A 25,758-nucleotide genomic window follows, 5' to 3' on the forward strand; every position below is an offset into this window, starting at 1 on the left:
CTCTTCCTACAGAATTATCTGGTTTTGTTACGATTTCTTTGTATTTGAATCTCTCCGCATATTCAGTATATTTACTTCCCTTTCCTATTGTATTACCCATGCCTAATGACTATAGAATACTAAATAATGGAAAAAAATTATGGTCAGGCGAAAAAGACCACGCATCCTATGATCTAATCAAAGGAAAAAGTGAAAACTACCTTCTGTTTCTCAACTAAAATTTCCATTTTAAAAGATTAATTTAAGATTTCATCTACCCGAAATCTAAAAGTAAAATGGATATAACAATGCCACCATAATATATATCGAGGAGGTACGATTGAAGTTAGTATACAATTATCAGTACAGAACATCTTGTTATTCCATTTGACACTTCACATATGGGATTTGATGTGTATCAAATTGAACAATGTCTTAATGTAAAGATTTAATAATGAAGATTTTAATAATGAAGATTAGATTTAATAATGAACTCTCATTTATTAAATCTAAATTTATATTAAATTAATTCAATTGTTAGAGATATTAATACAGATTGCATGAAATAGATATATTTTGAATTTTGGTAATACAGTCAAACCTGTTTTTGTACGGTTTCTATCTACCGCACAAAAGAAATCACTAAAAAAATATTCCTAACTTTATAAATAACTATAACCAATAATTATTTACAACCTATTAAAGAAAATTTTTTTTTATGAGGTAAAGAGGGACCGCAGAAAAAAAAAAGTCTCACTTAGAAAATCAGTCGAAGATTTACGGGCTAATGAGAAAGTGCTTTCCAAATAAAATAAATAATTAAATTACTCATAGAGACATTTTTTTAAAAAATGTTAATTTCTCATTTTAAATGTGGAGAAATTTTTAAAATGCACATAATTCAAATGTCGTCTTAATCCAAAACGCGCATTTTCTTGTGATGAACTGACTCAAAATCACTCTCATCACTTGAAGATATTGGAGTTGATTTAGTTTTGGAATATATTACTTTATTTTATTTTGGAATATGTACATATTCATGTATACCCCATAATGTATACCATACACATTGTATTAGTGTACATATGTACACTGATAGAAAACATTACAACGGTGTTATATGCCAACACCAGTATATGAATTCCAACGGTGTTGAAATTCATATACTGCATAAAAAAATATAGCAAAATTAATCGCACAAAAATCGTATAAAAAGTACCGTACAAAAACAGGTTTGACTGTAAGCATTTATAAAAACGAAAGCAGGGAGATAACTTCAGAAGGAAAGTTTTTTTATACGATTCTTTTGCAACGAAGTCTAAATATGAAGTTTTTGATATCAGAAAAGTATTTTTAAGAAAACAGACTTTAAAATTTTAAAACAAAAAAAAAGTTTTTTGAAAGAATTTATTATTGACATTTATTAAATAAAGCGAATTTCTTAAACATTTTACGCTTGCAAAATCTTTTCAGGTACAAAATAAAAATATACATAAAAAAAAGAAATTTTTTAAAGGAAATATGCACAGGAGAAATTTTCATGGTCCCAAATACACAATGTAAATTAAAATTATTAAATAGTAAACGAAGAAAGATTTTATTTAATATATTTATTTCACAAACCTTGGAGAAATGTTTCAAATAAAGTTGATATTTCAGTAACTTTTTCTTATTAATTAAAAAAAAATCTGACAGATATATCAGACTTATGTTTTCTGTTTTTCGGATTGATTATCACAGTTTTAAATATCCCATGCAGAGAACGGTTTTTTAAAGCATGACAACGGGCCAAATGGGAGCGCATGCATGAACACTAGGAATCAAGAAATCGTTAACAGCGTGTACGATAATTATGTGAAAAAGATTTTTCAATATTATTATGTGAAAAAGTGTAAGAAAACTTTTTTTCATTTAGAAATATTTAATCTAAATTTTCCAAATAAATATACGTAGCTAAACATATTTTTATTTAATGATATATAATACTTCTGTGATATATATATATTTTTATATACCTACATATGTATACACTTGAGGTCGTTTTTAAAAAAGCATATATAAGTTTTTGGGTTTTTTTTTTCTAAAGAGATAAGGTCATGAATGAAATAAATTTACAATTCTCTAATAAAGAAGCTTACTTATGTTTACTCATTTTTTAATTTAAAAAATTTCAAACTGTAATGTATGGGAAAATGTACTGAATGCTCACTTCGAACTGAAGAATAAAGATCTGTTCATAGAAAATAGTCATGATATTTTACATCAATTATTTAATATTGGCACTAATTTTCTTTAAGCTTGATACATTGGAATTTTTACTTTGTAATTGATTTCTTGATTTTATCAATTTAGACAAGAGTTTCACATATACTTACGTGGTAGGCACTTATCCTTTCTTAAAGGCACAAAGTCTGGTTTACATTCACAGATACCATCAACACATATACTGTTCTTAACCTTCACTTGACACTGGCTATCCAGAATACATCCATAACCCAACAAGGATACTGACAAAAAAAAAAGCAAAGAAAGTCACATTTAGTTTTGTACTTAAAAAAACGCATCAACATACATAAATTAAAGAAAAATGCAAAATTATGAACATTATTAAATAAGTCTTTAGGAACATTTAATAATAATAAAAGTCATATTTAGTTTTATATAGATCATTAGCCGCTGAACCCATGATTGTGCTGCATTTATTCGTTGCACATGTAAACAAAACATATATAATTTCATATTATATAGTTTTCGAATTCTTATACCCAACTTCTTTAAATATTTTAGAACCATTAACCCTACTTAGAATAGTAATTAATTAATATTACAGATTTCGAATGACGGACACTCTTGACTCGCCCGTTTAGCGCATATTTTTTAGCTTAATATTTCAACCGAAAAAAGAGAATGGTTAATTGTCTAAATTAATTTTGAAAAATTGATTAAAATTTGAGAAACAGTCGTACAAAAATAAAATATATGTTACCAAAAAACTAATTTTTGAAATTTTAAGATGGTGTACTGTAAAAATAATTTTTGAGCAATAATATGTTCCAAAGTTATGGCGGAAAAACGTAAAATTATTCTATCCCTTTTTCCCCTATTTAGGAGATGTAATAATTTTTTTAATAGTGCAGTCTATGTTCCTATTAACAGAGAACATGTGCACCATTTTTCGTCCGATTCCGTTGAGGGGGTGTAAAATTGTATTAGTTTCAAGCAAAGAGACATTCAGTTTTATTAAACATAGATTCACTAAGAAATATGAACTGAACAAATTGATTCATTTAACTTTAATGAATTAGTAATTTTAGTTATGTTTAATTAGTTTTATCACTGCTATTTTGAGAAAAAAAAAATACCCATGGAAATCATGCTTAGTCTCATGAATTATATTTAGTAACTAACAAAAATGAATCGAACAAAAAATCTGCGTTACGAATGCAATTAGTCTGAGCAATTGCACCTTCAGAATATTCGCGCATAAATTTAGAATGCTAATATTTAATTAGTTTAGTTTATGTTTATTCCTCAATAGTTTTTTTTTGTTTTGTTTTTCATCTTCTTTATGCGAGCTTTTATCGCAACAGAACTTAACAGCATGCATCTGTTGTAAAAGATTTAAATATTTATTATTTAAGGTAATCAGAAAATATGTAAAAATAACGTTTAAATTCATGTAAAAATAAAAGTTTGACTGAGTAGATCGAAGGCGGTTCCAATCACCTAATAAATATGTTTAATTTTCATGTCTGTCAAGTGTGAAATGTATATATTTATAGTTCATTGAATTGTGGAAAACTGTTTAAGTCGGAATAGTTTCAGAAGTTTTTTTTTTATCGCATTTTATGAGTTCTGATATATACTTTTGGTAAAAGAACAAACTTAAAATATTACTTTTTTGATGAATTGGTTATGAATCGAGGATTTTTTGTAACTTATAAAATACACTTGAAAATTCACTAGAAAGTCTATATATATCTGAAGAAATGTAGTTAGATCTTATAAGCTTTGGAGGTCAAACAAAATATAAATGTGATTTATATGAATTTTCCAAATGAGCAATCAAGCGTTTGTTAATATCACTGAAATAAGAATTCCGGAATGATTTGAATACATTGCGGTTTTTTAATTCTAATTTTATCTCATGCTCAGGTGCATATGTAAGACATAGTTTTTTTTAAATATTTCTATGCTTATTTCAGTTTTCCATCTTCGTGTATAAATGGAAAAAAAAAAAATTAAAAATTTACCCAATCTCAAAAACTTTGTAGTTATTGATGATGGATACGTTTGAAATAGGAAAAATGCAACTAGAGCAGAATTTGAAATTTTAATTACATTCCAAAGTATATATAAAAAAAAAATCTTTTTCCAAGCTGTTAAACTAAGTTTTTAAAATTTGCCTTTTCTTTTGATAATTCAGCAATAACATTTTCATTATTCAAAAGATCAAATGCTAGATATCGCCCGAAACCAAGCAATTTTGAAATCAAAGACATTAAATTTTTTTTACAGATATTCTGCCTTCCGTTATGGTTGAGTATAGTTATGACAGTTAATCATCGCATGGCCATTAGTAATCTTTAAGGTAAAAAATATAAGCCTATTTAGAAAATAATATAGATAAGTGACAATTTTCATGATGTATTTATCATGAGTAAGAGTTATTAATTACTGTGTAAGAGTTATTTTCCCTCTATATGGCTTAATTTTGTATCACAAAGGTCGATAATTCACTTAATTTTACAATACATATCTCTGTTTTCTTTCAAAATCAGTTAGTGAGTATATAAGCAGAGCATGGTCGACAAGAGTAATCAAATGATTAAAAAAGAATTGGCACTAGAAGATATTTTATGGGAATAATGGGAAAAATTAGAATCATTGCAGACTTATCATTATTTGGGCGTGCTCTTAATCATCTGATTCCAATGTATGCTCAATTTTGTATGAGTTATTTCATATAGTTTCGTGGGAGCAATTAAAGATATTCAAATTATTGAAGATTTAAAACAGGTTGGATCAATCTTCCATGTTAGAAGTTGGAATATAACCGTATGGATTACAAAACAAACTTCAATCAGATAAGAACTTACTGAAAGAAGTATTGTATCGTGCATAATTAATATACAAAAAACAAGTGCGAAGTAACAAGAAATTTTTGTAAATGCTGTAGTTTTGGACGTTGATAGCAATTATATACACACAGTTTTATCATAGACGACCGAGACTGCAAACATTAATAGCTGACAATAGCGTTACGACGTTTTTTAAAAATATGCAAAATTTCTAGATGATTTTCGGGACGAAGTCAGTTTATGGATAATTAGATGCATTGCATATTAGGACTTTCAATTTTTGGGCCCCATTGTTTGGATTGTTCCTTTCTTTGTGGAATTAAGATTGTGTTTGTGCTTTTTACTGTCCAGTGGTGGTTTGTGCTTTTTACTGTCCAGTGGTGGTTTGTGCTTTTTACTGTCCAGTTTTACTGCAAAGGAAAAGAGAAGTATGCTATAGACGCCTCGATCAACAGTCTTAAAGAATGTTCCGAAGACAAAACAAGAGCTCATTAATATCACTATATAAAACAAAATATAATAAGGAAGGGGGCGGAGGGCAAAAATTAAATTACCCCTCGGACTCCATTTATTCTTGTTACGCCACTGAATTCTGAATTTCTCCAGAAAGATTTTGAGAGGAATACAGACTTATTATCTTTTCGTAAACAAAAATTTCTTAGAAAATAATTTAATAGAGAAACACTTAATATGAAAATCAATGTTGTTTTCCTCTGCAAATGATATCCCTGGGATCTCACTGGTTGAAAGCATGCTTTGAATCCTTCGATGATAACCTGCCTTTATTTGTATTTCTTCTTTTTATTGTTTATAATGACTAAGCGCTTAGTATTGTCATTTGCATTAAAAGGGGTTATGAATTAGCGTATCAAATTGATTTCCTGAAAAATGTCTAGTTTCCAACCTATATTTCTTTCCAGATTATAGAAAAATGCAAATTAATTTACGTAGAATTAGTCTGCAAAGCTAAATATATTTTATCCGCAATTCTAATGTTTTTTCCCACTCACAGAGGGCAGCTGTGATTAGACTGTGTGCTAATCTCTTAGACCACGCTTTGTCGTGATATCGCTATTGCTTGCCAGAAAAGATGAAAAACAGCGCTTTTAACAGCTGTACGATTATTCCCTTTAAATTTGTGCTTGTTCAGAGAGAGAGGCAGAAGTATTTATTTGTGATAGCGCAATTAAGTAATTTTGATAACTACAGAGTGAAGTTAATTATAAATATTTTTTTCCCTATAGATTTATCGCATCATAATCTCTAAATAATTTTGATCATTAGGATTTTTCATTAAATATTTCAATTCTCTAATATAGCTATTTATTTCAGGTCTCCTACACAATATCTCCGAGTATTAAAAAATCCTTACATATAATACCAATGAATGTATCATTTTCTCGTCCTATTAAAAATAATTTAAGTCTTAAATGTTCCTGCATTGACTATTCTGTTCCATTTAAATTCGCTATGAGTATTTTTATGATCCCTGCTCATAGTAACTCGAATTCGTCTGAAACTTTAAACAAATAAATTCAGTACAAAAGCCAAATTCCCACACTTCCAAAATGTTACTTCCTTATCTTCAACAAGAAAAACATTTTCTTTTTAAAAAAATATTTTTGTCATTAAATCTGCTATTCCTTTTCATCCAACCGAAAACTGTCGATACTTTGAGATCGTTTTAAAGATTTAAAAATAAAATATTTTGACTTTCTGATCATAGTTGTTAGTTCAATTTCCAGTTCTTATAAAATCAAATTTTATTTTAGATAATAGGTTTTTTTTTTTTTTTTTTGCTCTTAGTGGCGTAACGGGGCATAATATTTTTTCATCTCCAGTCGCTATTAATGGTTTAGTAAATACAGATGGAGGCCGGGTCATAGCAAAATTTTTTCGCCTTTTCATCATTTCAAAAAAATGATATAAATGCAATAAAGTTTCGTTCCGATGGCGTCCTTAAGACTGGCATTTGGAGCAACAATACTCCTTTTCCCCATTGTCGCTAGATCACTGTTTACACTTCATTGGGAAATTCGAGTATGAATACATAGTTCCTTGAACTATTACATTCATTGCATACTTCAGAAAGAAAAAGACCATTATTCATTGGGCTTTTTTTTTTTTTTAATGATCGGTAGAAACAGTTTCATAGAGACAACGAACTGGAATTTTGAAAAGGATCCTGACACTTAATTGGCATTATTCATACGCCCTCTTCCACAAACTATTCTCATTAATTCATAAATCGGTAGAACTGCGATCTGTCATATGATCTGACACTTTATGCGAATCACTTGAAACCACATATCATTCTACCATTAAACCTTTCTTGCATAATCAGCAATCGAAGAGAAACTATGATCTGCCGCAAGAATAACTTGAAGTGTCTGTCAAATCATAAGGCCGTTTTCTCCACTTGTCAAGCAAATAAAAGGTTAAAAGTTTGAAAAGTTATTGTGTTCTCTGAATAACATAACTAAAGACTTATGACCTTCACTTCTTGATAGGGCAAAAAAGAAGAATAAGGAATCATATATATATATATATATATATATATATATATATATATATATATATATATAATGAATAAGCAGACTTCATAGTTAATGGCAATTAGAATTTGTAATTTTTAAAATTGGTTAATGTCATTTTTTTATATTTTAGTAAATTGAATTACTAATGTAATACTAATTAGTCAAATATGAAATATTTAAATTATTCCACTGCTTTATTTGGAATGAACTTGAGCTTCGTTGTGAAACTAAAATCCCTTTTCTAAAACAAATTTTAAAAAAACCCATGGAGTTCATAAATGAATATTCCGACTAAGCAGAGCTATTAAAAGAAAATAAAACAAAGTATAACCTGTTATTCCCCGGAAAGTTCAAATAAGATTTGAAAATTTAAATTCAACTCAGTCATAAGTGTAATTACCTCCTAAAACACTAACGATATTAAGGAGATATGATAGCTCATTTCATACTTTTTTAGCATCTGTGCTGCGATGCTTTGAAAACCTACAGATACGCATGTCTTAAATTCGTCAATGTCAATTAATAGCGGCGGAAGAAACACCTTCTGTTTTATGTAGCCAGAAAAAAAAAATCGAATTTGGACATTCATGTATTTAAAATATTCTCACATATCTGCAGAAAACAATATGGGATGAATTATTGTACTGCTTTGACATCCTTCGTATTTCTGGACAGGCTCAGAAATACGCTCATTTATAACAGTGCTGAACAGCTTATAACAACTTATAACAGCTCAGAAAATAGGCTTAGCATTTATAACAGTGCTGAATTTTAACTTTCAACTGTTATTTTTGATTTTTAATGAACAACAAAGCTGTACTTCCCCCTCCCTCTTTTAACAAACCTCGAAAGTTGTGATATTCATTTATAAACAACCTGAATATGTCTTCATAAAAAAGAATTAAAAAACACTTATATGAAAAGTTTAAATTTTTATATGGGTTTTTTTATGAATTTAATGCTAAGCACAAAATATGCTGAACTGTTAGTAAAATTAATGACAATGATTTACACAGAGCAGAAAAATGTTTACATTTTCCCATTAATTGAGGGTTTTTTTTCTTTCTATTTTTTAAAAAGAAGATACACTAAAAAAAGAAGAAGGAAAAAAAAAAAAAAAAAAAGATACTCTATCTATTTTTATCCAAATACATTTATGCACAAAGTTGATTATTTTCGGGGAAATAATTTTGCATTTTTTTTTATGTGATCATTCCTTCCTATAAACTAACATTCGGGATCATTAGAAATATTGATATAAAATCTGTTCTAAGCTCACATTTTCAAAAAGGACTTCAAAACAGCATATCATTTTATGCTTATTACTATTGAAAAAATATTACAGAACTATTCATGCAGCATTAAGGAAAAATTCTCTGCTTATATAAGGTTGAAATCAAGAATGCTTTTCTTACTGAAGTACGAGAAAGATTAGAAAAAAAAAAATGAAAGATCAACGTTTTAAAATAAGCTGGGAAGTTACTATCTATCAAATAGCGCCATCTGTTGAAACATATGTGAGATAAAAGCCAACATTTCTTTAATTCTAGCTTGAATTTTTAAATTATTCCAAGAAAATAATTTCAAAAAAAGCATAAACATATGTTTGTTAAAAACTTAAATATTTTAATTTCTAAGCATTTTTGTATATTTTGTAACTTTATTTTAAATGAGTTTATCTAATGAATTACTATTAGTTTTAAAAATTTACTTCAACAATTAAAATTTCATACGTTATATAAATTGAGGTAATTTAGTTATAACATTGATAACATGATGCTTGGAATTTTCTTCTCTGTATATTAAACACTAATTCATACTCATTTTACTGAAAGAATTTATATTATTTACTATTTCATCCGTTGAAAAAGAAAACATTAAAAATTACAAAATAATTTTAAAATATACAATAGGAATTATGAAAAATTAAAAAAAAAATCCGATTTTAATTATAGGGCTTTTTGAAATTTCAATGTTAATCAGATAGTGTATATTTATTCTGATTTTACATCTCATTGAAAAAAAATAATAAAATTTTGATATTAAAACTTCTTCTGTATAAATAAACTCTATATGATGATGATTTGGAGATTAATAGCAAATTAAGTAAGTATTATTAGTAATTATTTTTTGTTTTTCAAACATAAATAGCAATTTGTATTCAGATAATAAAAAATGTTCTTTATTTAGTGTGCTGGGGTGGAAATATCATTCAAAAGAAATAACCTAAAAGACGTAATATTAAAATATTTTAGTAATATTTTTAAACTTTCAAAAAACCATTCATGAAATTTTTCTCATGAATGCCTCATCTGATAAAAGATTTTTAGTTTAAAAATTTCATCTTTTAGATTTTTTAACATTCTAATTATTTATTTCTTATATTCATAATAAAAAAAGGTTTAAACGAGAAACTTAATCCTTCAAGTAATAAAAATAATGAACCTGAAAATCGATAAATTTAGAATACGAAATAAAAAAAAAAATCTTAAAATCTATTGTAACATATCATTTCAAAAGAAAAGAAAAATATTAAAATCCATTTGTTATTTTGCAGATTTTTTTTCTTTATATACATAATATCACTATCTATTATTTTCATATAATCTTATCAGCAATCAGCAACCCATTTTTTAAAGTTAGAACATGGTTTCGTGAAATAAATTCAGACTCACTTAGTATTTTTTTTTTAGTTAGCCAACTGTTTAATATAACGTAATATTAAGTTGACGACGTTAACGTAAAATTGTATTACTAAAGTTTTGTAAAACTGCAGTTACTAAATTTTGTAAATATAGTATAATAGTTTAATTTCTATTTTTTTTCCGAGTGTATCATAAATCAAAGCAAAACTGCTTTTGAGATTCCTTTGTCGTGTAATTTAATTTGTTAACCGGGTAATTAACTTATATTCCATTCGATTTACATTGAAACATTTCGTCATAACCAGTTAACAGGTTAAAGGAGTATTAAAAGTATAATTGGATTATTATTTAAATCCTTGGCACATTACAACAGAAATGCCTCAAATTATATACATCTCCCTTCGAATACCTGATGAATGAAATTAAAACGATCAGATACCGCAGATTTTTTTATTCTTTCTCTCAGAATTGTCACGAATTCGAATTCGATGTGCTAACTGTTTTGTTTTTTGCGTAGAATCAAATAAGTCTCATTGAAAGATAATTATATTTTATTTAAAAATATAGTTTTAAAAAAATTATTTTCATGCTCTGATTATTATTTCATATTATGTGCTGAAATATTCAAATTTCATCAAAGGAAAAAAGATTTCTTGAATTAAATTTCATAATTCAAGTGCAGAATGAATATAATCAAATTGGATGAATAAATCCAAAGATAAAGTAACAAAACAAGTACATTGCTTAACTTTCTTTTTATTTATTTTATCTAGCTCTGCAATATGCCAAACGTTTTTGTCTTAAGTCTATAAAATTAAACACTCGAATCCTTTCAATGGTCTTTTTATTGGAAAAGCCACCGTAGGCGGATCATCATAAAGCAGGTCAGTATACAATTTTAAAAACATTTACTGTAGTTGAGCTCTTATTAAATATTTAATTATTTCTTGACAATGAAATATACTGTCACTAAAAAAATACTAAATTAGTAAATTTTTTTTCGAAATATATATTAGGGAAATAATTATCCCATTGTCAAATTCATATTGTATCTTCTTTCTCAAGAGTTGTTTGCAACTTTTCACATTTGAATTTACCACTGTTTAACAATGTCAAATCATTTAAATGTATTGTACTAGGGGAATTCGAAAAATAACTCCCATTTGCGTAGGTGCCAGAAATGTAATTTAATTTTTTTTCATATTGCGAAAGATATTCATATGTGCTTAATGAATACCTTTTGCACAAGTATTCATCAAGCACAGATGACTCTAATTAGAAGATAGTGTTGCAGTTAATCGTCTTCTATGCCAATTAAAAATAAACATGCACGAGGAATGAAATGCTTGTGTATGAGAAATCGGGAGCTGTGTTGCGGTACTAATTATGTATTGCTTACGCACTTCAGTGAATCATACAAAATAAACATCAAGATATGTTGAAGACCGAAGTCTTTTTTCACTTAATGTTTATACTTCATTAAGCTCATCTAAAAGATTTTGCAACAGTTCTATTGTAGTATTTTTGATAATTTTTTCAATAGCGTAGATTTAGCATCGAGTATTGCCATCCTTTCAGGTACATGAAACAGTGACTTTTGTTGAATTATTTCAATGATGACTACAAGCTCAGCGATGCTGTTGCCGTGTTTCTTTATTCCTTTAGCGGTAAATGTTTTAAAGAAACAATTTCAAACCTTGTAAAACGTTTGTTAAGTATTTCAGTTTGAATTGCGATAATGTCCAAGATTTATGATCTATAGTAGGTCTAAAATATATATTTAATAAAAGTTCTATATCTACGAGTGTCAGTTATTGATCACCACATTTTACTTACTTTCCATATTGATCTGGTATATTGATCATTTTCGCTTTTAAAATAATTCATTAGGATATTAAAATCTTTGTAATAGCAAAATTTATATCTTTTTTTCACGAACCGTTCCCAAAAATTCACGATTACGCTTCTAGTCGTTTAATCTTTATCGACATCAATAGGAGATTTCCATTTTTTTTATTATTTATTACAACCATTTCGGGAATTAACTTTTTTCTGGCTACCAATCGATGTATCAACTGCACTTGATTAATTATGGTATTAATTACATATAGCATAAGAAGAAAATTTATAATTATTATTTTATGGAACGGAACAGAAGCTTTTAACCAAATTCTTATATAAAAAGATGTCATATGGATGTCCAATAGCATGCTTGCAGCTTTCACTCCTTTGAATTAACCTGTTAAGAGAGTAATTAATTCATATTCAATTCGTTTTGCATTGAAATATTTCATCATACCTAATTAACAGGTTAATGTAAAATACACGCATCCATGTTCACAGAATTTTCATTTCTATTTGTAAGGAAGATAAAAGGTGGTATAAATGAATAAAAATCCTCGTTTCCTTGCATGAAATGTTCCATTTATTCCAGAACAAAAGATACTTCTTTGGAATTAATAGTAAAACGCTGATAGTTCTGTAGAGAAGGGTGGGCAAAGGAAGCCAAGCTTGACTCTCCGAAAGTCTGGAAGTGCTCCGTCTGTAAGCACACTCTCCTTTTCAAAGTTAAAAGTCGACGACAGTGGTTAGAATGGTAAAAAAAAAAAAATTCTTCTGTCCTAGCACCATTTATCTTTTATTTGTCACTGAACGCTAGAAAGTGGTAAAATATATATATACCACGAATATATTGTTGGGTATGAAGGTAGTCTGACTCTAATAAGAAATCTTGAAGGACTGCCAGAGAAGTCGTATAACAATACCAAGTTTTAAATCATTGGTATAGCTGTTTGCTTCAAATTTTTATATGCAATTAGTGGAAGTGAATGACAAGATCATGTTTTTTATTTGCATATGTGAAATGTCATGTTTATAAACAAATTTCCATGCAAGCACTTTAACTACAGTAATGTTTTTCGAAGGAAAAAATTACTATCGTTACGAGAATATCACGAGGCTTATTTATTTTGAATATTTTGCAGTATTTTCCCCCTGTTATCATTCTTATTTACTTCAAACTTAGATGTTGATGTTACTTTCAAAATAAATAGCTCTTGGAATTATTCTAAATTGTATTCAAACACCAGATTATTTACTACAGATATAAACCATGTATATAAACAAAATTCATAAACAGCAACAATAGGGGAAAAGTTCACATTTAACTTTTTCGAATGAAACTTGATTGTTTTATTTAAAATGACGTTCTTTTTCAGCGAAATATAATTGGATCATCTCTTTTTCCTAAACAATGAAAAGTTGTTTGAAATACTAAAGAACAAATAAATTTGATTCCTAATATATTTAAAAAGTAAAGTGGAGATAAAGATTTGATGGTTATTGATTGACTTCTATTTCGCTTATGGGTATTTCAACTATCAACATAGCCCTGATTTTTGAAATCCTTTGAATTCATATTTAGGAGCTTTAAGAATTTTTAGGTAAAAAGTTATACTTTAAACGAAAGTGGTAGATAGAATATATAACAATTCATCAATGAAGTGGAAAGATTAATATTGATTTTCTGAGCCTAGAAGATAATTGTAAACATTTTATTGCTGATGTGGCAAAGTTATTTCTTAATTTTCGAATTTCAATCGATAATTTTTAACTCTTCAATATTCAACTGAAATATTAACTTTTATTTGCAAAATTGATATAAAATTTTAAGGATATTAGTAATGAGGTAAAAGGATTAACATTTATTTTCAAAATTCAGGAGATAATTCTAAATTATTCGTTAATGAAAAGAAAATATCGGCTTTTACATTCGAAGTTTAAAAGACAATTTTAAAAATCTCGATATACTAAATATGAAAAGATTAGCATTTATTTTAAAAACTTAAGACATAATTTGAAAAGTTTTCATAATGTTAAATGAAAACTTACCCATCAGTTCTTTATATGAAAATCTGACAGAATTTGGAAAAAATTCAGTTTATAAAAGTGATATATTTATGCCAAGAAAATTTAGATTTTTCTTTGAAAACACCTAAGAAATGGCCCATCGTCATCATATAGATATTATATCAAAGAATTTCGGTTGAAATTATGGCATATCACACATAATTACTTCGGATTAAAAAATAAATTGTTTCAAATGATAAACTGAAAATAGCATCAAATAGTTGAAGAGGAATTGGACTTAAAAATGATCAGAGAATATTTGTTTTCAAATTATTTCACAGATCTTCAACTTTAGGCAAAACCAAAATTTTGGAAACATTGTGATTGCTAAGATTTATTTTCATGCGAATTTGAGAAGAAGATATAAATTAACTTTAAAGTGAATTTTATTATTCCAGATATTCAATTGAATGAAACTTTACAATATTAGTGGAAATAATTCTTTGGAAAAATATTTTCCGAGTTACTTCTTAGAAAATTAAGCGCACTTTCCCATAAAGAGTATTGAACTTTGTCGTTGAAATTTCAGACCTGAATTAATCTTAATTAAAAATAAATTCAAAGTTACAAATAATTTCACATTTTTTATTACAATACTTTATATTTAATGAAATACAATTCATTTCCGGATTCTTTGCCTTCATTTGTATAAATTTGTTTATTCACTTTTTGATGGCATAAAAATTGTTCCGCACAGAATTACATTTTAAAAAAGTATTTAATTAGAATGCTTTGATGGCGGTCTAAGAATCTAAAAACACAGCACAAATAATTTTTAACGAAAGCAATTTATTTTGAAAATTACAATTTGTATGGTCGTGTTTTAAGAAACACTCTAGATATAACATTAAATGACAAATTCTAATTATTTTTCTGAAAACCACATGGGAGCGATTCTTTAAAACTATTACAGAAGTATTATTTATTCTCCGCCCTTAAGACTAAACCATTTATTATCTCTGGCGCCAGCAGGGAGGGGCTTGGATAGGCAAATGCCTACCCTTGTCGGACGAATACCATAATGAAAGAGTACATTGCTTCTGATACTTCAAAAGAAATTTCGTTTGATCTTTGAACAAACAAAGCATTTAGTTTACAAACATTCGTTAAGCTACAGAACACAGATAGATAAAACAAAAAAAGTAATATCCGCATATTTCTTCAAAATATTTATTACAAAAAACCTAACGGAACAGAGCTAGACTGTAAAATGTCAAAATAAACACTCGAGCACAACTTTTTGCTTGCATCCTTCTTTTTTTTACTTTTTAGAGGATTAAAATAATGTGTCAAATATAATTTTGCTTTAGGATAAAGGAAAATGGCCCAAAATAATTTATATATTAATTATGGAATACAAGAAACGTCGTCAGGACACACAGGTTGTATGATATTTATATTTACGCCAATAATACCAAAATTGATTTTAAAAAAATATAGAAGACTTGCGCATTCATTGATTTCATGAAAAATTTCTCCAAAAAATTAACCAGAAATATATGAGTTACTGCTACCGCGCTGTTATTCGCATTTGCATCAAAGTCCTTTTTGCCTTTTTTGTCAGTATATATATCGTATAATTTAAAAATGTATTGGATGGCGATTAATTACTGCATTTTTAACTTGAATAAGAAAGATTAGTAAACTAATTTTAATTAAACAATTAATGTTTCTAATCATTATCATTTAATAAATTAAATTTAATATTAAATTTTAACAACATTTTACCTGTATTTCTTACATTGTTTGAAAAAAATGAAACGATTTTTGAAAAAAGTAAAATGTATTTGAAAAACATATTTTCGGTGAAATCTTTTGTTTCTCAGCTTTAACAATAATCAGTATTCCTAAACACTATTCAATTTTTTTTTTTTTTTTTGGATTCAAGTATCTATACAGAAAGCAATTAAAATAGTAATCAAAGTTTTAAAACAACAGTGAAATTTAGTTTAAAAAACAAACAAATAAATATATTCGTTTAGTAGTCTTTTTTTCCAGAATACATGGTAGCAGGATGTTGCATTATATTACTAAATGGAATGATTTTTGTAGTTCCCATTTATTTTTTTCCGTAAACTGTACCTTACGCTTGTAATAAAACATGAAAACAAAACTTTGCTGAATTTTCAGAAATTATTATGGAAGAAGATAATTAAATTCTATTAAGGCGCAAAATATTAAAAAAAGAAATTTTACCTGTATTTCTTACATTGTTTGAAAAAAATGAAACGATTTTTGAAAAAAGTAAAATGTATTTGAAAAACATATTTTCGGTGAAATCTTTTGTTTCTCAGCTTTAACAATAATCAGTATTCCTAAGCACTATTCAATTTTTTTTTTTTTTTTTGGATTCAAGTATCTATACAGAAAGTAATTAAAATAGTAATCAAAGTTTTAAAACAACAGTGAAATTTAGTTTAAAAAACAAACAAATAAATATATTCGTTTAGTAGTCTTTTTTTCCAGAATACATGGTAGCAGGATGTTGCATTATATTACTAAATGGAATGATTTTTGTAGTTCCCATTTATTTTTTTCCGTAAACTGTACCTTACGCTTGTAATAAAACATGAAAACAAAACTTTGCTGAATTTTCAGAAATTATTATGGAAGAAGATAATTAAATTCTATTAAGGCGCAAAATATTAAAAAAAGAAATTTTACCTGTATTTCTTACATTGTTTGAAAAAAATGAAACGATTTTTGAAAAAAGTAAAATGTATTTGAAAAACATATTTTCGGTGAAATCTTTTGTTTCTCAGCTTTAACAATAATCAGTATTCCTAAGCACTATTCAATTTTTTTTTTTTTTGGATTCAAGTATCTATACAGAAAGCAATTAAAATAGTAATCAAAGTTTTAAAACAACAGTGAAATTTAGTTTAAAAAACAAACAAATAAATATATTCGTTTAGTAGTCTTTTTTTCCAGAATACATGGTAGCAGGATGTTGCATTATATTACTAAATGGAATGATTTTTGTAGTTCCCATTTATTTTTTTCCGTAAACTGTACCTTACGCTTGTAATAAAACATGAAAACAAAACTTTGCTGAATTTTCAGAAATTATTATGGAAGAAGATAATTAAATTCTACTAAGGCTCAAAATATTAAAAAAAGAAATTATAAAGAGAAAAAACTCAAAATATTCGCAAAATTTTAATGTATTGAAAAGAAGATGAATAAAATAATGAATGTACAAAGAAACTTACTTTTGAATATTAGGGGTAGGTATTATGACGTTTATACATTTAAAATATCCATTATAATTATATATAACTACACTCTTGAAAATAATATTTTGTAATATCAAAAAATATAAAAATGAAAGAATTCAAATTTTAGAGGTTTAATAAAATAGATAGATATATGACAGTCGTAACTGTTCTATAGGATTAATAGCACTATTTTCCAAACTATGAAAATCTACGTCTTGCTAAAGTATCTCAGCGATGTGAATAAATAAGTAAATCAAGTGCAATAGTTTGAGGAAGAGGCAAGAAGAAAGTGCCAAGGTTTGAGGATAAATTATTTGGATTAAAATGTCGATCTCAATATTTAATAAAGTAAAAGGTCTTTCCTCAAAGGAAAATGGAGTTTCAAAATTTGTTTAAAATCAATTTTTTATTCCATAACTTTTAATGTGACTTTTAAACTTTTTGTATTTATAAGGTTGCTTTAAGTACGATTCAGAATTCAAAAATTTTTCGCTATGCTGCTCCTATTTCTTAAATATGCCATTTGAAATTTGTGAAGAAGGTGTATTGCAAAAATTATTTCATTCAAATCCGATAGAAGGGGATATACATTTTTTATATAATTTAAACCAGTTCTTCTACAAATATTTAAAACGTCTTTGAAGGAAAAATGAAAAAAAAATTATATATCTATATATAAATACGTTGTTGCTGAAATTAGTAGTAAAAAAAAAAAAACGTTTCAAATTTGAAAGAAACTTGGAATTCACTATGACAACTGAAATTTGCAGCTGGTAAATTCAGAATGATTAGATTTTCTGATACTTTAGAAATGGAACACCGCTTCTCTACTTTCTGAAAATCCAAGATAAAGTGAATGAAGAAAACTGAAATCGAAAGCGGAAATAAACTTAAGTACCAAACAGCTGAATCAGCAAAATAATTTATCTCTATATCATGAGACAAATATAAATATGCAGATAACAAAGATTAGTCCTTTTTTTGGCCAAATAAATTCAAAATAAAACTTTGAATTTAATAAAAATATTTGTTTGTTAAAGACATTCAAAATTAAAAGTTTTTTTTGTTCTACAAGAAGACGGAAATGAATAAATATGTTGTTGAAAATGAATTAGTTAAACTTATCAAGCAATTAAATATTTATCTATAAAATAAGTTTCATTTTAAAAACATTAAGTTACTATACACAGAAAATAAACTTTAATTTATCTTCAAATATTTTAATTTAAAATAATGAGTTATTTGATACTTTTTTAAAATAAAATTTTCAATTTTAGGGGTAATTTTGATGTTACTTTTAAAAACATTATAGAATGAAACGAAATACTTAGAAGGAAAAATATACAATCACAAAATATTATGCAAAGATATTTGTAATACATATTTTTGTTATATAATAAATATTAAAATTTCATAACTACATGATTGTTTATCTTTTATCGTTTGAAAATTATTTATTAAAGTAGGAATAAAAAGCTAATTTAATTTTCCATTTTTTTTGATTGGTGGACTGGACTACTAAGTATTATATTTTTCAAATTAAATTCGATATTTTGTTAACTCGAAACATTTTTTGCTTCTAACTACAAAATATTTGTTAGCTATATTTCCTTTCTAGTAAATTTGAATTTCGTCGGTAAAAAAGTTTTTATCATGAATACATTAAAATAATTAGCCGAGAGATGTTTTCAGTTTGGGAACACTGAACTTTATTTACAGTATCGCTAATAGCCGAACAAGATATAAACGTAAACAGGTTTGCGCAAAATATTTTGAGAAGATAGTCAAGTGATTTCATCAAAAGAAGCGGAATATATATTTGTACAACAAATTGGAAAATAAATAAGATAATCGAAAAAACATTAATTCATACTGCAATAATATTTTCTTTTCAACATCTTCCTTGGTTCAGAAAATAAGTGAAAACGATCTGTTTGAAGAACAATAGTTATTGCAACTAGCATTAAAAGGAATTTTAGTAAATAAAACATCTTTTACAGTGTACTGTTGCAACATAAAGATGAGTTACAATATACAGCAAGACCTCTACTATTTGCCACAGAATCCATTCATTCTAATCAAAAAAGGAAATGTTACTCTTGCACATTCATCTCTTATTTAAAAAAATTGAAAAGACTGCAGTCCACAAATATCTCTTCGGCCAACTGCTTCATGTATGCCCAGACAGGGACAAAAATGCAACAAATATTGTCTTCAGATTCGGGAAGTATGGAAGGCAACTTATAAGTTCAGACTTTCACCAATTTTTCGCATTTATACTGACGATTCCATTCTCATAATAGAATGGATGGACACTGTCAAAAAATTTCAATTTCTTTCCAAAAGAATATCATTAGTGTCATTTCTATAGTTATCTGCTCTTTAAGTTGTGTTTTTGGGCATTGCGATCTTTAGCTCTATAGCAAATATTGCACTTCTAACTTTATTCTATAGACTATCTTTTTTGCTGCAAATGTTGACGGACTTAAAATTATTATCAAACCAATTTTAAGCCTAAATATAGGCTAATGAATAGTATTAGAGTATTTCTTCACGACTTAGAATACAAATGAAGAGGATTTGATTTATTTATTAAAATGGTTGATTAACCCATTGCAAAACTTACAGGAAACTTGCCTTTAGGTAAGAAATTATATATATATAACCGCAAAATTGAGCATTTATATCTCAAGAACAAATAATCAAACATGCTGATATGATAGATTACAATTAAATTTAAAAGTGTTTCTGTTGTTAAAGTTATATGAATGCTTATTCTTTTCCTGTTTAGAATTTGCGATATTACTTTCGTAAGTTTATGTTTGTGTTTATTATGGCACTTAGACAAGTCCACTGTTACGAAAACAGCGATTTAAGCCGATAGGGGGGTGTCTCTTGTTTTAGTAGTGTCAACTAGGGCCAAGAGTACGATTTTGCTAGTCACGCCTGTCAGGACGCTGGTTCGTAAGTTTATAATTTTGAATTCTAATTCGATGTATTTTATTCATGTTTTTAAACATGATATAAATTAATAATAAAGAAAATAATCCAGAAATCATGTTAACAAGCCGATTTAGGAATTTATTACAGACAGAATTTGCCCATACAATTAATGGAAGTGAATAGGCAGAGAGAGGAACAGAGTCACAGAAAAAATTGACCAAAAGTAAAAGAAAAATAAAAAAGCGGTTATTTTACATTTACACTAGATAAGAATTGCAAAAGTCATCAAAACTGAAATGAAAATTTATTTCCAATATTTTTTGATAATTAATTTTTTCATTGCATTCTTATTTTTTTATGTATTACAGGAACAATTTGAAGCGTGATTAATTTATGTATATAGAGAATGACTAATATGAATAGCATCTATATCAATGAAAGAACACATGTACTATTAACAGTTAAACTAATTTAAGCTTTAATTTATGTACAATCTTTTAAATCGAAGCATGTTATAATTCGGAGAGATAAGTAATAAATATGACAAATACGAATGAATCAATCCGACTGTCTTTCATTCACTTTGCAATTTTTTCATGGATAATTTACTTTTTATTGTTATTAAATAACAATTTAATCGGAAAAAGTTTTTTGTTCAAACTTGCACACAGCATATCCTTTAAAAGATACATGTAAATAACCGGATACTCTGGTCAACTGTTAACATATCGATCGTATGTGCACTTCGATCATGAAAAATTAACATAACAAATCTGAGGCATTTTTACTTTTACTAGGAGTACTTTTCTTCATCTATTTAACAATTAAAGTGAATAAGATGATATGAGAAATTTCACGTGTTTTATCAGTTCCAATCATAGTTAGACCACAATAATAAAAGATAAGTTAATGCATTGTTATAATATATTTGGAGCATTTGATATTTAAAGGGAATCCTCCATTCCTTTCAATTATTTTCCAATATCAAAGATTTAAAGGAGCAATTAAAATAAATGAGGTTTTTCAATGATCCATTTCATGTATCTTATCTGCTTCCAAAATTCCTATTGTAATTTGACTTCACGATCATGAAAAGTTATTGCCGTAACATATTTGAAACATTTTTACTTAATATCAATGTTATTCTTTTTCAACATTTCTTTTCCAAACTATTTAGAGGAGCAATTAAGGGGATTGAGCGATTTCAAGCGTGTTAACAACTTCCGAAAGGATATTCGGATCTTGAAGCTAGTCAAGGTCAGGCCGTTTATCCGCTTTAACGAATTATTCAGTCGAATTCTGCTAATGTATTATAAATCCGTCTGCTTTAAATGTGAATGAGATACTAAAAATACTTCACTCATGAAAACAACTTTTTCTACGATAGGTGTTTTTATTTGTTTGTTTGTTTCCAGGCGATTAAAAGAAGAGCAAGGGACAAAAAAAAAAAGTATGTAAGGAAGTCACCTAGGTCAGGCACTCTAAAGAAGTAAACTAAGCGGAAAAATCATATTGAATGCTCTACAAAGCGCCGTTAATAGGGATACCCTAGGGAAAAAACGAGGTTTTGAAGCTTTTTTTATTACTCCGTTAAATCGCAGCTTTTTCTTTCTTTTTTCTTTTTGCAATAAAAGCAGTCGGGAAGTGATCGGAACGTACAACAAACACCTTTTTTTTCCATGACAGGTTTAAAAATTCGGCGATTTGGTTAAAGTTCGTGATAATTCGATTAATACTTAGGATTTTGTAGCAATCAATAAAGATCTTTTTCAATTTTGAAACGTTTAACGTCACTTTACATGGATTACCGATAAAACCTGAATTTTAATGCGTAGTTAAAGTCGCCATGCTTGTTGGAAGTACCATAAAATAGCGAAAAATCTTCGTTAGAAATTTTATAGTGATTTAAGTATAAGTGATAAATCTTGAGAATTCCTTTGTTTCAGAGATGCTTTATTTTAATGTTTTGCATTTATTTCTGAATTTGTATAGAAATGAAATTCTGGTTTTAAAATATTATTGTTCGAGTCCGTTGGTATTTTTTCCCACAAAATATAGAATTAGAAGATTGTATTTTTTTTTTCCCAATTGCTTCCGCATTTTTGAAATTACTCCGTTGTTTATTTGATTTTTTTAAAATGATTATCTCCTTTATGCAGTTCAGTGGCTTAAAAACAATCCATTAATTTTTTTATTTAATTTAGTTTTAAAGTGATGCACCACTTATTTTATACAATCGTAAAAAACGTTTAAGTGTATCGGATACAAATAGTTAATTAATGAACTTAAAAAAACTCCTGTTTTTTTTATGAAAGGCTAAATTTTTTTTTTTTTTTTGCTTGAAGTGATAAGACTGATATAAAATATTAACCACCTTCTTACTTACGGATTCGTGATGAATTGATTAATACTTCGGCTTTTGTTGCAGTCACTAAAGATTTCTTTTAATTTTCAAATGTTTATCGTCTCATTATGTGGATTACAGAGATCTGTATTTCAATGGATAAGCCTGTATACTTCTTGAACACCATGAGAATCGTTAGAGAGAGATTAGAATCGTGAGGGATTAATGTTTAAACTCCCTTTGTTTCTGATATGCTTAATTTTACGTTTTGAAATTCTTGAGAACTTAACTAAATTTCGACTTTCACACACACACAAAATTTGAAGTTTTATAGCTCGTTGGCAATTTTTTAATCAAATAACGGACAACAATTGTTTTCTGGTGTAAGGTTACTTTTAAAATTCCAAACTAGCATTGTGATTTATTTGGGAATCTTAAAATTTGACATTTTTTTTATGTGAATGGAATTTAAAAAACAATTTATGATGAACGATTTCATTGACATTTTAGGTTAACATATGATCTTATTTTGTCTTTTAAATATATCCAAATAATTTTAAACACACAAGAATTATATAACAAACTAAAAATTCAAATATTTTGGAAAATGAATGTCGATTTTTTTTTCTTTTGAAAATTAGGCAATTTTAAGTTTGGAATCAAAAGAATAGAGCGAAAAATTAGGAAATTCTGAACTGACTTTGAAGAAAATGGATTTTCCCTTTTTGTTATGAAAATAATTGGATTTAATTTTTTTTGTTATAAATGCAATGTTAATAATTTTTATATAATAAATTTTTTTTTAAATAACATCCATAAATAAATGAATTTCCTTTGCTTTGGTAATAAATTTGTTTTATTATTATTATTTTTACTAAAGAAAGCCAAAAATGAACATATTATAAAGTATTATCTCAAAATGATGGATATGGTATGGAGTTCGGAGGGGAGGGGGTGCCAGCTCAGGTGTCGTCCTCGTCATCTGACCACGCTTCAAAATTACAAGGTACGTCCCAAAATAGCCCTAGTTTTGCTTTAAAACAGGATGTTAATATAACTAAACTAAACTAAACTAAACTAAAAAACTCAAAATGATTGATTTCCTATCTTGAAGCTGTGGAAAAGGTATTTTGGGAGAGATTTCATAATTTTGAACAGCAGTCAGATAATAAGGTCTATACCCAAGACTACACTCAATTCTCTTAACTTCCAGCCTCAACAGCATGAGGGCATTTAGCCCATATCCGGTACTGGTATATGACAGGTCTTTGAAGTATCCGGATCTCGGACCACGAATTTTGCTATCCACCTCTGCAACCAGTATTAAACTCAGCAGATTTTGTGTTTACGAGGTCGACACCCAAATCGATACTATTCTCCAAACTTCAAGGCTTATCAGCGTGGGGATGTTTAACCTATACTGGATTCAACATGCATCAAATACTCATATATGGCAGATTTTCAAAGGAATCGGGTCTCGAATTCTGCTATTGACCAACATGGTTTGTGTATTAATTGTGAATCTATCAAATTTAGAGTGGATATTTCACCATTCATTATTATCTGTGCACCCGTCCGTGTGCGTGTTGACACGATAATGCAAAAACAAAACAGTCTAGATGGGTGATATTTGGCATATGGCCCAATCATTAAAATAGTAGATAATTGTGGGGTAAATCCATCATCAGGTTGCTTGTATATCAGCATATTTAATCGTAATTATGTGAACGGGATAAATAAAAATGCTCCAAAGTTATTAAATGAATTTTAGTAGGAATTTTTTCCAGAAAACTGTTAATTATAGTCAAATTTTAAGAAAGATCCACTTAAAGGTAAGACATCTATCTTCTGTCATATATACCTGAATACGATCATTGAAAAGCGCGACTGACTAGAAAAATGATATTTTGAATGTGATCTTGACATCGGAATCGACTGTCTGTATCAAATTTTGAACCAATCGGCCAAAGGAAAGAGATTTAAAATGATTACCTGTAACTTTTCACTATATGACAAATCTAAGCATAAAACATACTATATTGTAGAAATATGTAAGAAAGACAAGAGGAAAACATTCCCACTGATTTTGAAATTCAGTACTTTACTTTTACTTATATATGTTAGCACCTGGAAGACAGAACTTCGCGCTATAGGTTTATTATTATTTATTTATTTGTAAAATTGTGTTTTGTCGGAGGAATTATTTAGATACGGTAATGTTACTTGTACGACAAATTGATTGATTAACATAATAATTGCATTGTTGTTATTGGATGTTTGCTGAACATTCGTATTCGGATAATGTCATACAACGCCATCTCACAAAATTTTGAGGCACCAATATGTTATCCTCTTATGGCAACAATGCAAGTACCAGAAAAACTTAAGAGATGGTGCTATATGACATGAGCATGAAAGCAGGTAGGAAAAGGCTTTAATAGTTAGTTATAAAAAAAATGTCTTTTTTTGTGTAAAATCACATTTGTTCAGGAAAGACGCCTATATAGATTAACTTAAAAAACAAAACCTTATCTAAATATAAAATTTGATTCAAAACGTTAGAGCCGTTTATGAAATACAGGGAATAAATATTATATTATATAGTATATTCGTAGATAAAAGCACACTTTTCAGAGGGATATTTTAAATTCAAAAGAAGTTATTTATCCATAGGCTTATCAGATAAATCTCTTAATCTTTCACTGAAATCCATAAAATATGAGTATAAAATGCGCCTTTATAGCGAAAGAGAAAATAAGTACATTCTCTCATTAAATGTGATGATAAATCTCTTAAATGATAATTTCGGAATTATTAAAGCACATCTTTTTTATAAGAATTGAAGCAGAAGTGTTTTAATTGATATAATGCACACTAGAAAGTTGAAGAATTTGTTTTTTATTTATCTTAATAATACTTCACCTTTGTGTTGGAAAGAATTTTAGAATGATATCTATTGATTAGGATAAAAGGAATAATAACAAAATGGAAAGAAAATTAAATTCTGAGGAGTTCAAATTCAATTTTTACAAAACAACTGTATGTAGATGGTAATTAGAAAAGCCAAGTGGAAAGGTTGAAGTTTACAGACTGTGAATTACT

The 25,758-nt window shown here is 27.5% G+C and overlaps 1 protein-coding gene across 3 annotated transcripts in view; it reads right to left on the minus strand.

Annotated features, from left to right (window-relative positions):
* LOC129958708 (sortilin-related receptor-like) overlaps window positions 1–25,758 on the minus strand; it is a 126,182-nt gene that overhangs the window by 8,894 nt on the left and 91,530 nt on the right. For all 3 annotated transcript variants that reach the window (XM_056071356.1, XM_056071357.1, XM_056071358.1), the window contains one exon: window positions 2,355–2,486. In XM_056071356.1, the coding sequence (XP_055927331.1) occupies window positions 2,355–2,486 (132 nt within the window). The remainder of the gene's footprint in view (window positions 1–2,354; window positions 2,487–25,758) is intronic.

The sequence above is a fragment of the Argiope bruennichi genome, chromosome X1 (genome assembly GCF_947563725.1).
Source record: "Argiope bruennichi chromosome X1, qqArgBrue1.1, whole genome shotgun sequence".
Classification (NCBI taxonomy): domain Eukaryota; kingdom Metazoa; phylum Arthropoda; class Arachnida; order Araneae; family Araneidae; genus Argiope; species Argiope bruennichi.